Genomic DNA, 22,581 nt, shown 5'->3' on the forward strand with positions numbered 1-22,581 from the left:
GCACATTTACTAATAGCTTTGCGACAGTTTTCTGTCGGACTTTGCACGTTCTTTTAGGTGCAAACAACTTGCAAAGGTATTTAAGAAGTGTCCGCCCCTCATATGTGTCACACGTGACCGTTTTGTGGCGCGGCTGCAATGTGGCTCATGTGACACAAATTTAGTCACTAAAATGGGCGTTCCAGGGCTCAGTTGGACCGTGCGTCAGATTTATCATGCAAAGTCCAACAGAATTGTGTCCCACTCCCCATGTGCACCAAAAGAAAAGTTGGTGCACTCTATCAGGGCCGTGCCGGGGGCGCCAGATTCATGAAGAACCTGTGCCACAAATCCTGAATCTGGCGCCCCCTGCACTATACACAGGCAAACTACACATAGTACACACTGCACTGTTCTTAGTAAATGTGCCCCAGTATGTTAATGGCGGTTGGATGATCTCAATAATTTCCATTTTGTAGCATGAACATTCTTTATCCTTCGGATGTTATGTTACAGACAAACAGACACTTCATTTTTGCATTACTGAGAGTCATTTCTATGGATCTACAAAGGAAAAAGCCGTCTTTTTCATTTATCTATTGACATTTACGTAATTTCACTGCCTTAAGGTAATAATTTTCCGTGTTCCCTATGTTCTTGCTGCTGTAGAGTACAGTTTATGTCGCCATTGAATCAGTAATATAAAACTAGACAGGTTGATGTATTTGCAGGTGTTGCATTGTTCGCTTCCTCTCTATGGGACATGAGTGAAGCGTTTCTGAGCACAATCGACATATGGATTGTCTCACTGTTTTATACCTGTTTTCTCTTTCCTTGCTAAAAAAAAAAGTGTAAATTACTAAATAAACTGTGTAATCAGCCCATAAGTTGTTCATAAGTAGTGGAACTATAGTCATAAGCCCATAAGTTGTTCATAAGTAGTGGAACTATAGTCATAAGTAGAGGAACAGTGGGTTTTAATATCCCCTGTAATGCAAAGTTTACTACTATAATTTTCTTCATCAGCTTTAATATCTACTTCAAGATGATTCAAAGTGATGGCTAAAAAATACAAGAAAATAACATAATGGGGCACATTTACTTACCTGGTCCATTCGCGATCCAGCGTGGCGTTCACTGCAGAGGATTCGGGTCTTCCGGCGATTCACTAAGGTAGTGCGCCCGATGTCCACTAGGTGTCGCTGCTGCGCTGAAGTTCATCGGAGTGCACTGAAGTTCACCGTCCTATGCTGGGTGCAGGTAAGCGCATGTCAAACGTCACTTTTTCTAAAAAAAATGTGGCGGATTTTCCAAATCCGCCGGGTTTTCTTACGGCCACGCCCCCCAATTTCCGTCGCGTGCATGCCACAATCAGATCACGTGCGCCAAAATCCAGGGGAAATTCAGGGAAAATCAGCGCAAATCAATGTTTTAAAAATAATTGCAAATTTTATTAGGATGCAGGGTTCCTAAACTGATAGTAAGCTGGTGATAATATACAGGCGGTCCCCTACTTAAGGACACCCGACTTACAGATGACCCCTAGTTACATAAGGACCTCTCTGCCCCCTGTGATCTCTGGTGAAGCTCTCTGAATGCTTTACTTTAGTAAGTATGATCAGCTGTAAGTTGTCTGTAATAAAGTTTTGTTGATAATCCTTGGTCCCATTACAGCAAAAAAATGTGAAACTCCAATTGTCACTGGGGAAGAATTTTTTTTTGTCTGTAGCTACAATTATAAGATATACAGTTTTGACTTACATACAAGTTCTACTTAAGAACAAACCTATGGAACCTATCTTGTACGTAACCCGGGGACTGCCTGTATAGTGATTTTTGCAATCTATTTTAGAGATTTACAGTTGCAGATTTCTAACAGCATGAAAACATTAGAGTAGATTTCCTTATCATGTAAATAAGACATTATATTACAGACCAATGGAAGATTTTATTCAATTAAATTTAAGTTGAATTTATTTTGAATTTAAAAAAATCTACCAAAGTCGAGCATGATAAACCAGGGACACTTACTCATAGATCCAGGCACCATGTCAATTGTCTTATATTTGTTCATGGCCCCTTTCCTTTTAAAATCAAGTTTTGAAATTATGCTAATGAGCCTGACGGTCTCTTGAGGGTATTTCCAGAGCCCCTCAGTAATGTCTTTTCACTTGTTGTTACAGTTATTCCCTCCGCTTGCAATTCTTACTGCTGCTAGATTACATAGAGGGAGCAGGACATGATCTGCTTATTGTACAGGCCGAAGGGCTCTGGTAACGCCCCCAGAACCCTGCAGGCTTATTATTATGTAAAGTTGATGTTAGAAGAAAGGAGGCCATGGATAACAAATATAAGAAAAAGATTGCCACAGTCACTGTGCCTGAAACTATGAGTAATTGCCCTTGGTTTATCATTATGGCTTTTGATGGTAGATTTCCTTTAAAAGGCATCTACCGGCAGGATGAAGGACTTAAAATGAGATAAAAGAATTTTATCTTCTGACCAGAGCTATAAATATTACAATCGCTTCTCCTTCTAAAGTGCTTCACAGATTTTTCTTCCAAGATATAATGGGGCACATTTACTTACCCGGCCCATTCGCGATCCAGCGGCGCGTTCTCTGCACAGGATTCGGGTCCGGCTGGGATTTAAGATGGTAGTTCCTCCGCCGTCCACCAGGTGGCGCTGCAGCGCCGAAAATAATCTTAACGCCCCGGAATGCACCATCCCATAGAAGGTGAAGGTGAGCGCTCCCCAAGCGACACATTTTCGGTTTTTAAATGCGGCGGTTTTTCCGAATACGTCGGGTTTTCGTTCGGCCACGCCCCCCAGATTTCTGTCGCGCGCATGCCGGCCCCGATGCGCCACAATCCGATCGCGTGCGCCAAAAACCCGGGGCAATTCATGTACAAGCGGCGCAAATCGGAAATATTCGGGTAACACGTCGGGAAAACGCGAATCGGGCCCTTAGTAAATGACCCCCATAATGTTTTCACTCCATTGCATAGATGAAAGCTTCCCACAAGAATAAGCCCCTATTCAGAATGTCTTTGGTGCGATTTTCTTCCCTCGATTCCACCATTCACCATAGCAGATTGCAAGAAGAAGCAGATGCACCAATAGCGTAGTATGTTCTTTAAAATATCAGTGTATTGATAAAAATATACTCACAAAAATAGTTTTAAAATGCGCATACAGAATCACACATGGGGCGCCAACTTCTTGTGCTCGCCCGACCCTGGGTTTCGCCAACCTTGGCTTCTTCCGGAGCGTTGCTGGCGTCCAATCTCACTCCCTTTTTAAGCAGAACATGCTAAACAATACTTGTTTCTATCGATCTGTTACAAATGGTAATGTAAACAATGTTCTTTTATAGAATTTACATATCAATAATAAGTCTGAGGGGCTCCAGGCTCCATAGGTGTTAACGGAACCTGGAGCCCATCTGGCTCATTTGCATACAGTTTTTCATCCTGGTGGTAGATGTCCTTTAAGTTTGGTGCCTCTTCGTTTTTGGCATATCTCAGTCCGTGCGCAGAATTTGAAGGGCTGTGATAGATTTTAGCCTTTATTTGTACCAACATTAATGCTGGTGAATCTGGAAGCCGTCACAATCATGTCCTGTCCACTGGTAAAAAAAAACATGAGGTGATGGAAAAGAGTAAGGGGTCTCAATTTTTAAATGCAAATATGGTTGTAAATTGTGTAAGAAATCTTCCAAATCTTACTTCAGGTTATTACTAGCAAATAGTAAATCCTCCAAGATTTTATTCATTGAAGTCTTCCTAAATTTTAGAATAACTTGATTCAATCTGAATAAATTCGGTCTGGAATGAGTATGTAACACCAACTCTAGTCCTCTAAAACACTGTTGTTTATAAATTTTTTAGTTTCAGCTAAAATTATAGTAATGGAAGTGTAAAAGATGTGGTGCAAACAGACACTAAAATAAACCTGCAAAGGCCATTTTATCAGAACCATTAGACTTTCCTTATTAAGGAACATATTAAGGAACACTTTGTTTGGATGAAATCTTACATCCTTTCTGTCACACATCTTGTAGGATGAGTCCCAAATGAAGCTCAATATGTCAACCTTGGACCAGGCAGTGGATGCTACGAGCTTAGTGTTCATGTATAGTATAGTAAAAGTATAGAGGACGCATAATTTATCCATTTATTTCCCATAAGTCTCAGCAACCTACCTGTTGGTCTATGTTTACTTTGTTGCAAAATCCCATGTCCATATACAATCATTGGCCTCATCACTATATGGTGATTTAGGACCATTGAGACCAGTGATTGGCTCTGGTGACCGAGTGGGGTTAAGGCTACATCATCAATGTCACCAAGACACCCCCACCAGATTAAGTCATTTTTCAAGTCAATTTTTTCATATACCGTATTTTCCGGACTATAAGGCGCACATAAAAGCCTAGGATTTCCTTAGAAATCCAAAGTGCGCCTTATAGTCCGGTGCGCCCTATTTATGGAGGAGGGCAGCGGACCCTACTTACATAGGTCCCTGCTACCGAAGACCGGAGACAGCAGATCTCCAGCGGGAACTGCAGACCACGTGGCATGAACAACTTCTGCCTCGTCGGTCTGCAGTTCCCGCTGGAGATCTGCTGTCTCCGGTAGCGGGGACCTATGTAAGTAGAGTCCGCTGCCATCCTCCACCTGAAGGGACCCCCTTCCCCGCTCACCTCTCCGGTCTGTTTCCACTCCGGTCTGTCTCCACTCTGCCACGCCCCCGGCCACCCTGCGCCTTATAGTCCGATGCGCCTTCTATATGGAATTATTCCATATATAAGGCGTCTAGGACTGATGCGCCTTATAGTCCGGTGTGCCTAATGGCCCGGAAAATACGGTATTCATATTTCTCCACCTGAAACTTTTTGGCAGTGATGAGTTGACAAATGATGAACACTCGGGTTTAGGATTGTAAGGAAACAGTGAACTCTTTTTACAGATGAGAGGAGAGCACATCACTATAGGCCCTATTCACTGGTCCAGCTTCTAAAACGATTTTGCTATATTTGGCACAAAATACAGCTATACACTTGTGTCGTTAAATGACATCTACTGTACAAGCTTGTAACTTGTGATTGTAGAGACAGGTTCTCCACCAGTCACACAAATCTCTACCGACGTCCTTCAAGACTCTACGGGTGTCAAGGAAATTTGAAAAAAACAAAAGTAGCTCTATTGGATGGAAGTCGGCTTCATACAGAGGAGTAGATGCGTTGAATTATAGAACATGAAGTTTAAAGAGGATATTTCACTTTTATCATGTGTCCTATTTTTATTTTATGACCATGTAGATAGCATATAGGGGATAATCAGTTAATAAGTGGGGGTCCAACCATTATGAAAGTCATTTATGAAGACCGGACTCTCATGAATGAAGCAGGGGGCAATTTCTAGCATCAGGGAGGGTGACACTTCCTGCGGAACGAGGTAGATGCAACATCGAGATACCATGGAAGTGTCGGAAATTACATAGACCAATGCTCAAGTATCTCCGCACTCTCAAAGATGGTAAATGGTAGTGTCAGACTCAAACTCACCCCTGGGGACTGAGGGGTCCAAAATCTGCATACAGTATAAGGCCAGCACTATGTTAAATGGTGGATGAGAGGTTCAGTACAGATTTTGCATTGGGTCCAGAATTGCAATATATAAGTGTTGCAAAAATTAACAGGGTAGATGCTATAATAGTAAATTGTGTAACATACTTTATAGAGTAAAACAGCTTCTCTATGCCTTTTTTCTCCTTCTTTCCTCTGTAGTGAGCAATGAAGTCATGTATACAGCAGAGATAAGGAAAGGAGGCTCTAGACAAATTATTTCCATAGCTAAAGATATTTCCATTGATTATTAGGCACTGTAATGAGATTACACTATCCAGGGACTGTAGAGAGATAAGTCATTATACACTTTTTCAAGTTCCTTTATCTCTCAGCTGTCAGGGAATACAGGACGGAAAGCTAATTAAATCAGGAAGAAAGGCAGGGGAAAAAAAGAAAAATAAAGAATATTTTAAAGTAATAATAAAGTATGCTTAGCAACACTTTAAGCCTTATAATACTGATAATACATAGGGACTTAAAGGGATTGTCCACGTTTAGCGAGAAATTGATAATTTTTGTATAATGAAAAGTTATACAATTTTCCAATATGCTTTCTGTATCTATGCATCATAGCTTTCTAGATCTCTACTTGCTGTTGTTCTGTAGAAAGCTTCATTACTTAGTCCATGTTCATGTGATGTTACACAGGTGCACAAGCTGTTAGTATCACAGAGAGTGGTCAAATCTGTGTGATACTAACCGCACCTGCACCTGTGTGACATCACATGACCAGGGTCAGATTTCTAAGCAGTGGAAGTAAACTTAGACGCTTTCTATAGCAGGACAGCAAGCAGAGATCTAGAAAACAGTGAGGAGTTGATACAGAAAGTATATTGGAAAACTGTATAACTTTTCATTAAACAAACAATACCAATTATTTGCTGAAAATGGACAAACCCTCACTGGTTCAGAAACAATGGTGTATAATTCACAACCGACCCAACAATTTCTTTGTAGTTTTTTGAGTATTCTCAATATTATACTAAGAAAATGTTGTTCTTTACACTGCATATGCTTGTGGTACACTACCAGCTCTGCTTCCCCCTAGTACATTTTTTGATAACTATGTTCTGTTTAGTAACTTTGTGTCATACATCTATTACTAGTCACAAATGATGACAGCTTCAGGTATATAACAATATGCTATTCGGACTGATCCTCTTGTATTTCAGGAGCGTTCCTCATTCCCTATGTGGTGTTCTTTATATTCTGTGGTATCCCGGTGTTCTTCTTAGAAACTGCGTTGGGACAATTTACTAGTGAAGGAGGGATTACATGCTGGAGGAAAGTTTGTCCTTTATTTGAAGGTAAAGTATAATCTTCTTTGCAATATTTCATTGAATAGTTTACTTTTTATAAAGATCTCTGCTTTTGTGTGTTTCACTTTTATTTAACATTCTCCAATCATTGCCAAATCTAAATAGTTTGACCAGGGCCAGCACCAGCACTGGGCATACTTGGGCAAATGCCAGGGCCCAGAGCTGCTTGGGGAAGGGGAGGGGGGGGGGCACATAAGGCTGTACATAAGGAAACCATGGGGTAACGGAGGGCTGTATCTAATAAATCCATAGGGTGTGAGGAGGGCTTTATATATAATAACCATGAGGGTGCTGTTTAATATGATAAACTATGGAACAGGAGACTGTTTTAGTTTCTGAATTTTCAATGCCGCCATTTGAGTTCACTGCAAAGGGACCTATTGAGGCTCTGTTGCCCAGGGTCCTACTGAAATCTGGAGCCAACCAAGGTTGACCCTAGCAATTATGAGGACAAAAGTTGCAGTGAAAAGTCGCAAAAACGACAAAATGAGACAATTTGACTAGCAGAAATAAAGATACATGTCCCCAATGACAGCAAACAGAGATCTAGAAAACTAGAGGGTTTGATACACAAAGCAAATTGGAAACTTGTATAACTTTTCATCATGCAAAGTATAACATGTATTTTCTTAAATGGAAACAACACTTTAAGGCCCGTTCCACACTTGAGAGGGTGATGCGATGAACTCGCATCACACTCGCAACGCATGCTGCATGGAACGCACGGCCCAAACGCTGCACACCGGGAGTGAACTGACATGCTGAGTTCACTCCCGCGGTGCAGCGTTCGGGCCGTGGGTTCCCGGCAGCCTGCGTTGCGAGTGTGATGCAAGTTCATCGCATCACACTCGCAAGTGTGGAACGGGCCTAAGGCATACTGTTCTATAATGGCAACATTCCATTTACATAAAGTTACGGACAAGATCTGTTCTGTAGACCTCACTGCACACAAGTAAGGAGGAATGTACTCTTTAGATGGTAACATAATGTAAAATAATAATAATAATAATAATAATATAAATATATATTATTATTATATAAGTAAACATTATAATACCATTACATCTCCTATTTTACCTTTTGTAATCCATTGGTTTGCATTTTCCTTGTAGGTATCGGTTATGCGACCCAGGTGATTGAAGCACATCTAAACATCTATTACATCATTATATTAGCTTGGGCCATTTTCTATTTATTTAATTGCTTCTCTGCCGAGCTGCCCTGGGCCACCTGTGGACATAAATGGAATACAGGTAACGCTATTATTCTACATTGTACATAAATGATAATCTAGCACTGCTTAACAAAGTCATAAGAAATTCTACTTTGTTATTGTGTATTTTCTCACGTATTTATTGCTTTTAGCTCGTGTGTTTAATATGTTTTTGCTAAGGGAATTGGTGACATGGTGTGAATTGAAACAAATTTTTCTGTACAGGCTTAGATTTGTAGAAAAGACTTTGTGTACTGAAAAAATAACAGATTAAAATGTGTGGGTTTGATACAAGGAAAATAATAATAATAATAATAGTTATTACTGTTCCTTCAACTCCAATGCTTTAACTACATATCACGGTCTATAGTCTTCAACTCGGGAACATTTCTGGATTCCCCTCTTTCCTCATTTTATCCCCATTACTTCCAGTACCCTATACCCCTTGAGGCTACGGCACACGATTATTGTTCTTCTATGTTTCCAATCTAAGAAATTCTGCACCACGGACCAAAAAGGGATAATGCCCCTGAAGGTCAAAAATATATGGTGTAGGGAGGCTCCTTCTACTTGACCGTGCCATCACATGTCAAGGATAGAGGGGTGAAGTATATGAAGAAGTTGGGGTGTGTGGTACTAGGTCACTAAGGTCTTGTATTGGGTTTCCTTAAAGATAGTAGAGAGGGAACCTTTCAGGGCCGTGCCCCATATAATCTTCCAAATAGGGGTTGGAATATCTCTCCCCAATCAGCGCTCCCATCTAATCACATACTGATGCTTTGTAGATATTGGGTAGAAGTAACTGCTATATGTCTGAAATAAGCCCCATTGAGGTTGAGCATTGGATGCAAGTGTGTTCAAATGAGGTCAGGTCATGGACAGTTGAGGAGCCCAACACAGTTTAGCAAAATGTCAAGATCTCTGCTGCTGGGGGAAAATTCTCCAAGGCCGACATTGGGGTAAGGGGTAATAGCTACTGGTAGTGGAGCTGGTAAAGTCTTTAATACGGAGAAGATTTAAGGTATGCCAGAAACTAACAAAAGAGGAAGAGTTGTATGTAGGAAACGGTGGGTTCCAGGAGGCCAGGTCGAAGTGTATCGGACATCTCCCCAAATGTCTGAATTCCATAGGGGCAAACAACTTATGTGTGGGAACGTCCATACCGAAGCACATGGGTTGCCTGGAGCTAGCCATAGCTTTTTAAAATTTTTCCAGTGATTGTACGAGGGGAGAGATGTATAAAAGAACAAGCGGCAGAATTGTGTTACATAATAGTAAAGGGCAATATCAGGCAGTCCAAAACCTTCTAACTCAGGACTAGCTGGCAGCACTGATTTTCCAATTAAAGTCTAAACATATAGACGGTATTAAGTGTAGCTACTACAATACAGACTGGGAAAGTCTTAAAGGAGTATAGAAATTTGGGAGGACATCTTAATTACTACAATCCTCCTAAGTATGGAGAGGAAAAGAGGTTGTGGACCATCTGTATCATGCAAGTAAAATTCTCCATAAAAAGAGTCGGGGGAGGAGGGGTGAGGCAGAGCCCTAAGTACACAAGTGAGGAAGAACAACAACGTATGACAAAGAGCTCTGTAGGGCGGTTAGTAGGTGGGCCTCAAGAATAATAGGCAGAACTTCTTTATTTGTCGGGTTAATCCCATAAAAAAGGCTAAAATAATCGTACCACTGGAATTCTTGACAAACACTGAAAAAACTGTGTGTATGAAGGAGGCGTAATAGCGCAGACTGGGATAAAGAACATTTAGGTTTGACTGCTGCCAAGCTGCTTTGCCTCTACTGTCAGCAAAGTGCCAATCTGCCGAACAGCCGAATCACTTGAGACAAACTGGCTGGCAGGACTGTTGCTAGGGATAGTCTTCCAAGTAGCCAAAGGTCAGTAGATGTGTTGTCAATCAACAAATCCATAGCAACCAGTCCGTCTTAGAATATTCAGTTTTCAGGACAAGGTTGAATTAGCACTTGAGTATGGAAAATGAAAGCTTGATGTTCCTGAACCACAAACGTGTCAAAACATTGTTGTTGTATAATTTTTATAAACTTATTTTGGTAGAAAACCTAAGAACATATTGGGGGTCATTTACTAAGGGCCCGATTCGCGTTTTCCCGACGTGTTACCCGAATATTTCCGTTTTGCGCCGATTTTCCCTGTATTGACCCGGGATTTTGGCACACGCGATTGGATTGTGACACATTGGCGCTGGCATGCACGCAACGGAAATCGGGGGGGCGTGGCCGAACAAAAACCCGACAAATACGGAAAAACCGCCGCATTTAAAAAAAAAAAAGTGTCACGGGGCTCACGCTTACCTTCACTAGGAATAGGCCGGTGTACTTCAGTGCATTCCGGGGAACTTCAGGGCAGCAGCGCCACCTGGTGGAAGTCGGAGGAACTGCCTTAATGAATCCTGGCCGGACCCGAATCTACCGCAGAGAACGCACCGGTGGATCGCGAATGGACCGGGTAAGTAAATCTGACCCATTGTCCACTAAACACCATTTAGAGTAACTCTCTGGACTCCCAATTACTAAAACTTATTTGTCATCGTACATATTAGAATATTACCTGACAGCCATCTTTTCTTAAATATCCATGGACTAAACTCCTGGTGATCATTTGGTAGTCTTGTTTCTGCACACAGTATACAGTCTTTAAGGACATCTACCACCAGATTATCGGTGAATGCTCGTTACCTCTAGGGGATGATGGCACGGTTTTCAGTTAATTCCTCTGCTCCTGTCAGGAAACAGACACACAGGTTCACATCAATTGTGCGCAGCTTGACTCCGCCTCCCAGCTTATTATTATTAACCTTCGGTCTCCTCCATGGGACAAATTCTTGAGCATGCACAAAATTTCAATACAGCCGGTTGACATCACCGGCTGCCCCAACATAGCGGGATGGGCCGAGGGGTGAACAATAATAAGCCACTCCCTGGTCATGTGATGTCACACAGGTGCATGGCTCACCATACCACTAAGCTCTGATTACTATATAACTTGCTGTGCACCTGTGTGACGTCACATAACCAGGGACTGTTTTTTATCCACAGGAGGTAAAATGCAGTTTCCTGTTGAATGTCAAAAAGCAGAGATCTAGATAATCACGAGGAATTGATGCAGCTAATAGCAATTATTATTATTATTATACCTTAAAGTGTCTATTTAAGACACAGTTGACTAATTAAAAATCTCATCTTGCAGATCCCTCCCTAGTTGTGTTCCTGGTTCAGTGATGATGCCCTCACCAACAACTCACACATGGCCTTGTCCTCTCTGCAGCCTATCACATTCTGCAAAATGTCACTGCAAGTGGTTGTCTACAATGGCCATAAGCCCATATCACCAATGAACCAGGAAGTGTAGGGAGCATCAGGAACAAAACAGTGATCCAAGTCAGGGGTATATCTATTGCATTTTCATACAGCCAGTGGCATTTTAAAAATATTTTTAAGTGGAGTTTTTGAGATAACATATACACAATAATATAATAGAGGAAATTCTGCTATAAATTACATTCTGTTCACACTGACATTAGAGTGATTGTCTTTAGTAGCAGTCTCAGTATAATTTGAGGTATTTTAAAAGGTATGGCTGTACCCTGGTTAAGCAGCCTTAAAGGGGTGTGCCACTCTTTTACATAAGTTGCCCATGTGCCGTTACTGCCTTAATAATAATCCCTGAATGTTCATCAAGTGTTTCAGCAGTCCTGATACTTACTTTAGTGCTGTCTGCAAACTCTCCTTAGATCTTTTTTTACATGTCTAAGTTCTGATGAATACAAGGGGCTGGCAGCAGGAGAGTTATGATTCCCCTCTCCCTGTGTCTGTCAGTGTGATGGACAGTGAGAGAAAGAGTCACAGTGGGTGACACCATTAGGGCCGACTGAAGGAGTGGGAAACAGAAAGTTTCGGCAGCATGGCAGGAACAGGGAAAGGCTGTAGCTCTCAAAGGAGACAAGAAGGTCTCAGTCTGGGACCGAAACATGTTGCAACGTTAAATAAATGATTTATCTTGTGGAACTCACAACTTTGAGTCGCATTATTGCCGTGATCGCTGATCCTATATGTGTTTCATATGCGTTGGATCCTGTACATGTGGGGAAATGTCTAATGGAAGAGATTTATTGAAAAGTGGCCTATCCTTTTGCCAAAAAAATAGGCCAGTATTTATGAGACACATTATAATGGGGGGCCTTTGATCAGTAGGTTTTTCCTGTCCTATAAATAAAATAGATGATGTTGGGGTCCATTGTGTAAGGCTTGTGTTGAGGCTTCCACAGAATCCACAACGACAGCCTCAATATCCACAATTATCAGCCTCAATATTTTACTGTTTTTATTACTTTTCAACAGAAACCGATTCTCATGAGAGGTAAATCCCTTTAAGTAATGTCAATGTTTCAGTTTTGCAATATTTCCCGCATTGCAGTAACAAGTAGGGAATGAAGACGTCGTCACTTTTCTGTTTGATTTCATTGCCTTGTGGCTTTCCAGTGTAATAGCGGCCATGGAAAGAAAGTCAGAATAACCTTCAGAACTATTTATATTTGTTGTAGTTCAAGGAGTGGAAAATGTCACATTTGCCGCACAGACAAGATAAAAATGACCTAGTTACGACTTGTAGAAATTTTAGAGTTGGATTTTAACATTATTAAAAATGAAAACTTACAGTTTTTTTTCCACTGCAGCGATCATTGCGCTTATGGTCCACTGCTTGTAGACTTGCTTTTTATATGATGAAGAACATTCCAGCGAGCGCGCCCAAACATCAGATCTGTTCACATCTTACAAATTTTAAATTTTTTGCTAAAAAAATTTTATAAATAAAACTACTTTGTACAGTAGATGTAAAATGTAAAATATTCAAACATAAATACACCTTTTTTAAAATTCATTGGTGAGGTCCCTCCATTATTCAATTATTATTGATCAAAAATAATTATGAGGCAGAAAAGCCCTGTAATTGTTCTGTTTTTGTTCATACTAAAGATCTCCTTTTCTTTTATGTTTCCAGAGAAATGTGTGGAATTCCAAAAACTTAATATGAGCAATGGAAGTCAGTTGTCGTTTGCCAATGCCACATCTCCGGTCATGGAATTTTGGGAGTAAGTACAGAACTTTTATCACTTACTTAATCACAGCTGTTATCTTAAAGGAAATATACCATCAAAATCCATCCTGATAAACCAGGGACACTTACTCATAGATCCAGGCACCGTGACTGTGGTAATGTTCTTATACTTGTTATCCATGGTCTCCATTCTTCTACAATCAATGTTTAAAATTATGCTAATGGTCCTGAAGGGCTTTGGAGGCATTACCAGAGCTCCTCAGAGCTGCGGCATCACAGACTGTTACAATGAACAGAACATATCTCACCCAACCCCCTGCTCTCCCTCCACTCTCTGACTGTATAACAATCAGCAGGAAGTTCAAAAAGAGACCTGCTTTACTTATTGTAACCTATGAAACTACAGCACTGAAAACCAGAGTCCTTCTGGCTCATTAGCATAATTTTAAAAGTTAATATTAAATGGAGAGTCTCCCTGGATAACAAACATAAGAAGATTACCACAGCCATGGTGCTTGGATCCATGTGTATGAGTCTCTGGTTTATCTGTGTTTGGTTTTCATGGTAGATTTGTTTTAAAGGTGTTGTCCAGTCCACAGGATAGGGGCAAACTTTCTGATCAGTGGTGGGACCGTCACAGATCACCAGTTCATTGTACCCCGCTGTACCTCAAATGTACAGAGCAGTCAGTCACACATATGCCCTGCTGCTCTTTTTATCTCTTTGGCGCTGACTGAATGGAGCAGCATGGGATATGTGCGAGCAGAAACTTCATTCTTTTGGAGTGCAATGGACCCCCGGTCTCATGATCTTTGGGGGTCCCATCACTGAGACCCCCACAGGTAAACAAATTAGCCACTATCCTAAAACTTATTTTGACTGGAAAACCCCTTTAAAGAAGCTGGTAGGCAATAAATACTTGTCATCACAAAATGTCTAATTGCTTGAGTGTCCATGAGCATAAGAATGGGGGTCCCAAATGTCCCGAAATTAAATATGTCGCTGTTTTATCCAAATTCATTTCTCAGTCCCATAAACTTTTAATGAATTGTCTAAGAACATGGGTGACCACCGTTCTATTAAAACAAGACACACATGTCACCCTTTCTCATGATTGATGGACATAACAGTGGTGGGAGCCACAGTGATCAGATCCGCATCATTAATCTTGTGGATAGGTGCCATTACCGAGGCAATCTCTTTACGAGTGTAATTACAATATTTTGTTTGCCATTTTTTGGAGTTTTTTAAATAGACTTCTTATTGACCCTCAACATATGTGGATAGGTTTTAAGGAGTGACATACGATGCTAAGTTTGGATGTAAGACCCACCTAAAAACATGGATTCAAGGGTTGTCAAAGTCAAATTTTTTGCCTAGCCCCTTCCCCTCACACAACCTATTAAGTATTATTTAGGGCTTCTGTTGTGTCTAGAATGTTCCATTAATATAAAGAATATTCACATACAGGAAGCTTGTAGATGTAATGATGTAATGTAATATCATACTGTATTGGATTTCGAAGGAAGCTTCAGTCTTTTGTGACATGATGGATGTGTAAATATGATTATACACATCAACATTGACCTCGTTTTAAGTTTCACAAGCTAATTTTTGGAGCTGCTTGTATTTCTATGTACTCTTGGATTTCTCTTTATATACTAGTCACAGAGTTTGCCTCATGCACACGTTATATCGTTACCTGCACCCTGTCAATGTTCATAGAAAGTGGTTGCTTAAACCTCAAAGTGGTGCAGGAATAGGACCTACCCTATCTTTTGGGGTGCGGGAAGGTCTTAGCACATTGTCTTGTGAAGGAGGCTTTAAGGAATAATTGAGAGTTCCTACAGCAAATGCTGAAGGGAGTGTCGGAGCCTGTGAACAATTGCCTCTAAACATACTCTTTGTGGCTGTTTTTGGTGAATCTAGAATTGTTATGTACAGGCGGTCCCCTACTTGAGAACACCTGACTTACAGACGACCCCTAGTTACAGACGGACCTCTGGATGTTGGTAATTTATTGTACTTTATCCTTAGACTACAATAATCAGCTGTAACAGTTATCACATGTGTCTGTAATGAAGCTTTAGTGTTATTCCTGGTTCTTATGACAACCCAACATTTTTAAAATCCAATTGTCACAGAGACCAAAAAAATTTTGACTGGGGTTACAATAATAAACTATATGGTTCCAACTTACATACAAACTCAACTTAAGAACAAACCTACAGACCCTATCTTGTATGTAACCCTGGGACTGCCTGTACTTACTAAATCTCTTCTAATGTATTACAGTTTGAATATTTACTTTGCACATTAAAAACCTCTTTTAGCCCCCACGTGCTGGCATCAATTGTGGACATTATTGGCAGGGGGTTTAGCCAGACCTAGACTCAAACATTAACTACATGAGGTCAGGTTCGGGGGGGTAAGGGGGCAGAGCCTGCAAAATTTGGCACAAACCCAAACTTTCTAGTTCAAGTCCGCTTAAAGAGACCCTGTCAGGCAAAATAAACTCTCAAGTGGCACTTACTAAAGTCAGCAGCTCAACCCCAGTAATAGCAGTGTTAAATTGCTACCTTTACTGGAACATATCAAAAAGCTGGGAAACACTGCAGTACATAGCCCTCGGAACATCAGCCCAAGCTCACAGTAGTCCTGTGTATTCTTCAGATTCCATCTTCAGATTCTGCCCCAGACTGACACTCCCTCACCTGATGTCGGCAGTGATTGCCAGCCTCCATCCTCAGACCCCCCCCCCCCTCATGAATACGCCGGTCAGGTCCTCTTTAAGCATGGTGCATCTGTATCTGTATGGCTCTTTGGCTCATAATAATAATAATTCTATATGAAGATTTGAGGATGGAGGAAAGCAGTGTTTATTTTGGGGTTTTGCTTCTGTTTTCATTTGGAAGTTTCTAAATCTTTAGTACGTATACACTTTATATCAGAAGTAAAATTGCAAACAGGAATATATGTGAAGAAACTTTGGCCTACCAATTTTAATGGGCGAATACTAAGCTTTTTCACAATGTGAACAGACTGGTTCTATAAACATTACACTGTAGTTAACAGCAGTGTTGGACTGATGTTCTTTGGGGCCATCAGATAAAATTATTCTTGGGGCCCACCATTATATCCCCTAGTATACAGACCTTAGTAGCCACCAAGTTAAGTTGTCTTCTGCTGTAGCTCTGGGCATGTTTTAGTAGGTTAGAGCCCGGTCCGATTTGATGATCCTCTTGGCTCTCCAATTGGCCAGTCTGACACTGGTTATGGTACACCTTCGACTTTGCTCACCTCGCCTTCTATCTCATCTCTCCTCCCCTTACTCCCCTCTGTTCAACTCTCATTTACAACTAAAAATACCATTTTATCAAAGATGTACACACTTTTTAGGGTTTGGGGACAATTTATTCTACCCACATGCAAGGTAAATGATTTTGGGTTACATGACCTCTAAGAACATGCTAACTGCCATCTTTACATGTATTTCCGATTTACAAAACACATCTATCAGTGGATGCTACAAAAAATTTCAGCAAAAAACATGTTTTCTCCAAACCTCAGTTGATTAAAATGAAGAAATACGGCCAAGCCAATCTGTGAGATAAGTCCGACGTTGGGAGATTTGTAGCACAAGCCAAAAAGTCTCTTATTGAATTTTTCCTAATAAACTTCCCTGCCAGGCTTGGCCCAGATTTCAATGAAAATATGAACCTGCGGTGGATGGATGACTCATACTGTTAATTATTATTGTGGAATTCCCCCATGCTCTCTCTTACTGTTGCTTCTAATTGGAATGATACCAGTGAGTATAAAGCGAATGTTAATTTTCATTTTGTCCTGTTTGACTATTAATTGGTTCTTAACTAGAGCTGTAGCTAGGCTTTCCTTCACCTCATTTCACTGTATCTACTCTGCATATAAATACAGAAATGGGGCTTGGTGATATTTCCCAAAAACTTACAGCATTTTCTTCAAATTAGTTATTTTCAAAGCATTTTTCATTTCTCAAAAGAAGCAAAATTTCAAGCTTCTGGGATCCAGAGCAGAATCTGTACCAGGTCCCCAATAATCATGTATCATTTATAGTACTGGTACCCTCTTATGGGGAGGAGACACCTTATTGGCCTCCTAATTATCCTGGGCCAAGGTGTCACATCATTCTCTCTACCCCATCAAGTTACACCTTGGCCTTTTAACAAAACCTTTCAGTAATCAGTAGTCCAGTCTTTTTACATAAGGAATAGCGCACAAGGCATGAAAAAAGTTGCAATTTCTGGTTGTGTGAGAGTTTATCTACCCACAGAACACTTTTCCGAAAACGGGTAAGACAGGGAGCGTACATTGGCAGAGACTATGGCTCTGGTTTTCTGAGAGGCTAGGCTGGTTGAGGGAGTGAGGGGTCCATGTTAAGAATGCACCAGCTTTGCATAACACAGGAGCAGCATAGCTGGACAATGCATGATTTTAAAACATAACTTATATTTCCAACAATTAAAATTTATAATTATCTCTAAAGTGCTCAACAAACAAAATTTGCATTAATAACCCAGTAGGTCATTATCCTTATGTCATGTGCTGTTGAATGAACATCACTGTAAATCTTCTTTCACACAAACGTATGCTCAGGCCAGAGCCCCGGACGAGCAGACAGCCGTGCATTGGAAAAAGGTGGGGTGAGCACTGACATTGATTTGACCTAGGTCTTTTTAAGGTGACAGAAGGTCGTAAATCAAAATATACGCATTAAATGTTGAAAAAGGCAATATAAGGTCATTGGGAGCATCTAGGCTAAGGGGGAGGAGTAACATCCATACATCTGGTGTGTACAAAGAATGTATTAGACTATCAGTTGTATATGATTCAAAGTTACATATAAGAGGATGTATTACAGTATACATTTAGATAGTCAGTGGACAGTTAGAATCTGAAAAGACCTCAAAAAAATTAGAATATATCCGCTATATCTGAATAGATATCCTAGTTATGAGGAAAGATTAAAACAACTAGATTTCTTTAGTATGGAAAAGAGACGACTACGAGGGGACAAGATTAATTTATATAAATATATGAACGGTCCATACAAAAAATATGATGGTAAGTTTTTCCAGATTAAATCAAATCAAAAGACGAGGGGGCACTGTCTCCATCTGGAGAAAACAAGGTTTAATCATCAGAAGCCACAGGGATTTTTTACTATGAGAACTGTCAATCTGTGGAATAGCCTGCCTCAGGCGCTGGTCAGAGCAGGGACAGTAGAGAGCTTCAAGAAGGGTCTAGATTCTTACATCGAAATAACATTGATGGTTATGTTATATAGAATTGTTTCCCCAAAATCCCATCCTCATCCAATCTCTTCCCTTCCGTGGTTGAACTTGATGGACAAGTGTCTATTTAAACCGTCTAAATTATGATATACTAACATATAGTAAGCTGCTAGTGTAAGAGCAGTGAGACAATGGAACTCACTGCCACCGCTTGGCTTAAAAGTTGGAGTTGATGGACCACCATTGTTGTCCATGTTCTCTAGTGTTTATGAAAAGTTGGACTTTGCATTTTTGAAGCAACATAATAGGTGTTTTGGTGTCAATTGCAATATTTTTGTGGAAGTAGACTCCAATGTACACAACCATTGGGCCGTCGATTGTAGAAAAATATGGAGGAAAAACTTATCTGGACATGTCTGACTAACAGGAACATGGCTCGAAAGAGATCTTCCACCCGGGCCCTCGATCCTCAGGTCATAGTGTTGTTAAGCTCTCCTGTAGTCTGATGCTGTATCTTTTCATGTTACATTCACATTTTGCTTGAATGGATAGTTGTGCAGTAGGAGGTGAGGATGCTGAATGTGACTGCAGTCCCAGAGCTGGGCCGAAGTGTTTTTCTTGCTTCTGTCCTCCCATTGATTTTATATAGAGATGTCTGGTCACAGCCGGAGGCTAATCTCCAAACTTCAAAGATGCACAAAGCCCTAAGGATAGGCCATCCATGAAGGTCCTGGAAAACCATTTAAACCATCTGAAAGATTTTTTTTTTAAGAAGGGTTAAAAGAGTTTTAAAAAGCTTCACCTATGTGTGCTAGAAATGCAAATATTTTTACTGTAACATACTTTTTTAAATGAAATCTTTCATCAAAATCCATCATGATAAACCAGGGACACTTACTCATAGATGCAGACTTATAGATGTTATCCATGGCCTCCTTCCTTCTAAAATCAACTTTTAGAATTATGATAATGAGCCAGAAGGGGTTTGGTGGGTGTAGCTTCACAGGCTGTTACAATGAGCAGAACAGGTCTCCCTTTTACTGCCCCTCCTGCTGCCACTAGATTTCACAGACAGAGATAAGAGGGAGACAGGAGAGGGTTGGGTGAGACTTGTTCTCATTGTAACATCCTGTGAAGCTACAGCTTTGAGAAACTCTGGAAATGCCCCCAGAGCCATTCTGGCTCATTAGCATAATGTTACAGTTTATTTTAGAAGGAAGGAGGCCATAAATATAAGAAGATTACCACAGTCACAGTGCCTGGATCTATGAGTAAGTGTCCCTGGTTTATCATGCTTGCATTTGATCGTAGATTTTCAAGTTCCCTTGAAATGTTAAAGCAGTTGTCTGGGATGGAGAGCTGCCTCGGTAGGCTGTAAAATGAAGCTTCATCAGTAGTGTATTATAATATAGGAGGTATGGGCAGCAGACCAGAGCCTAGGTTTTTGAACCAGCCATGAAATCCTCATACATGTATACTTCCTCTTAACATACATTTATACAAGAGCCATCAAGGACCTTTGAAGGTCCTCACACTGCAGAACTGAAGGGACTCATCCTCCTTTCCACAGACGCTTAGTTCTGATACTGCTTGTAAGGCTGTAATTGTCAAGCCATTGTAAATATGATTCTTGAAGGGGACCATGATTTACATACAGAGCAGGAACAATGGCCATCTTAATCTACTCCTGGTCGTGGTCAATGGCGTGTTACAGCTGCAGCCTTTTACTAGTCTCTTATTGGTTTGTAATAGACTGCACTGGTCTCATTCCCTCAATGACACAGTACTAGGAGGTACACGCAGGATCAAATTAGTGAGATTGGTTAGGTATAAATTTGTGCATTCCCTTTAAGGCTTTGTTTTCACCTGTATCTTGATTTTTACATGATACATAATGGGGCACATTTACTTACTCGTCCTGTCGCGTTCCACCGGAATGCACTGTGCCGCGATTCACTAAGATTGTGCACCCGATATCCTGCATGTGTCGCTTCCCCGATCAGGTCCGCCAGAGTTCACCTTCTTCTTCCCGGTGTATGTAAGTGCTTCATCTTGCGACACAATTTGAAAGTTAAATCCTGCGCTCAGTCCGTATCAGTCGGATCGTCTGGCGGCACGCCCTCCGATTTCTGTTGCATGAAAGCCAGTGTAGCTACGCCACAATCCGATTGCGTGCGGCACAATCCACAGTTAAATTCCTGTCCTAGTGGCTCGATTCCTGAAAAAGGCGGAAAATCTGACTAAAGTGCTGCCGAGGACCCTTAGTAAATAAGCCCCAATGTTATGATATGTGCAGTGTAAAGGACGTCCCATCTACTTCTATTGTGTATTGTGATACATGTATAGGAAATATAAACATTCCATAAAAAATAAGCCTCCTGCATGACATTAGTCTTTAAATGCTACTTTAAATAACAGTTATTTCAGAATTTACTGTAGAGAAAATAAATAATGTGAATTTGTGACACACAAAGTAGTGTGATAAAAATTATTGGCAAAAATTATCAGCTGTTTATTGCAGTCAATTTTTATTTTGTTTTTCACTTTTGCTGTATTACTTAGGCTGTGCATCTAGTGTTAACTCCCCATCTTCAAAAATCCATAACTTTTTAATTTGTCCATGTAAAGAGCTGTGTTTCGGCTTGTTTTCTTTGTAACAAATTGCAATTCATAGTGACAGTATTTAAAATTCCATGCCGTGTACTGGCAAATTGGTGAAAATAGGTGAAAAAATGCATTTGCGCCATTTTCTTGTGGGCTTGGTTTTAATGGTTTTCGCTGTGCACCCCAAATGATGACCTCAGGAGAAGGGACTATATAAGCCAACATGGCGGTGCCCACAAAGGGTTAACACTAGAGATGAGCGAGCACTAAAATGCTCGGGTACTCGTTATTCGAGACGAACTTTTCCCGATGCTCGAGTGCTCGTCTCGAATAACGAACCCCATTGAAGTCAATGGGAGACTCGAGCATTTTTCAAGGGGACCAAGGCTCTGCACAGGGAAGCTTGGCCAAACACCTGGGAACCTCAGAAAAGGATGGAAACACCACGGAAATGGACAGGAAACAGCAGGGGCAGCATGCATGGATGCCTCTGAGGCTGCTTAATCGCACCATTATGCCAAAATTATGGGCAACAGCATGGCCATGACAGAGTGACAGAATGAAGCTAGATAGCATCTAAAACATCCAATAATTGACCCTGACACTATAGGGGACGGCATGCAGAGGCAGCGGCAGCAGGCTAGAGAGTGGCATGGCGACATACCCTAAATGGACTCAGGCTTCAAACCAATGGGTGGCAGAGAGGAACCAAAGGAGGTGAGCAAGAAGCGCTCAAATAATATCGGTACATGATAAAAGTTTGCCAGTATATTTTGTGGATTACACAGCAGGGTGGCGACAAAGTTAACATGGAAGCCATGAAAACAACCCAAAATTCTGCCTGACACAGCTCGTTTGATAAGGGGACCATGTATGGAGGCAGTGAACTAGTAGTAGATTAAAGGTTCTGCAGTTAAAACTATGTTAGTTGGATCTTGGCATGGAGTTGGCGCTCCGCTGCCAGGCGAGCTTTCGCCAATCCAAGCCCCTGTCTCTAGGCTACTCCCCAAACAGCACTTCTAAGAACCTTTTGTATAAGATCAAGTGTAGTAGCGTTCTTATAAGTTTAGGATATGGCGGGTGAGGGGAATGTAAACAGATGCGCAAGAAGCGCTGAAATAATATTGGTAAATGATAAAAGTTTATTAGTATATTTTGTGGATAACACAGCTGGGTGGCGACAAAGTTAACAACTTTGATGTGGAATCCATGAAAACAACCCAAATTTCTGCCTGACACACCTCGTTTGATAAAGGGACGATGTATGGAGGCAGCTATATGGACGACTTTTGGAGGTAGCAATGGAGACAACGTGTGGAGGCTGCTATGGAGACAATTTAATTTGGATAGTGCCTGTATGTGGCAGTCCCAAAAATTTTTCAAACCAGAGGAGCAGGTAGGTGGCCCTCCAGAAAAATAGAATAGATTGAGTGCCTGTATGTGGCAGTCCCAAAAAGTTTTCAAAC

The 22,581-nt window shown here is 41.0% G+C and overlaps 1 protein-coding gene across 2 annotated transcripts in view; it reads left to right on the forward strand.

The window, feature by feature from the left end:
- Positions 1-22,581, forward strand: part of SLC6A11 (solute carrier family 6 member 11) — a 118,823-nt gene that overhangs the window by 25,460 nt on the left and 70,782 nt on the right. For both annotated transcript variants that reach the window (XM_072127317.1, XM_072127318.1), the window contains exons 3-5: positions 6,784-6,918; positions 8,043-8,183; positions 13,182-13,272. In XM_072127317.1, coding sequence (XP_071983418.1) covers positions 6,784-6,918; positions 8,043-8,183; positions 13,182-13,272 — 367 coding nt within the window. The remainder of the gene's footprint in view (positions 1-6,783; positions 6,919-8,042; positions 8,184-13,181; positions 13,273-22,581) is intronic.

The sequence above is a fragment of the Engystomops pustulosus genome, chromosome 10, assembly GCF_040894005.1.
Source record: "Engystomops pustulosus chromosome 10, aEngPut4.maternal, whole genome shotgun sequence".
Lineage (NCBI taxonomy): Eukaryota > Metazoa > Chordata > Amphibia > Anura > Leptodactylidae > Engystomops > Engystomops pustulosus.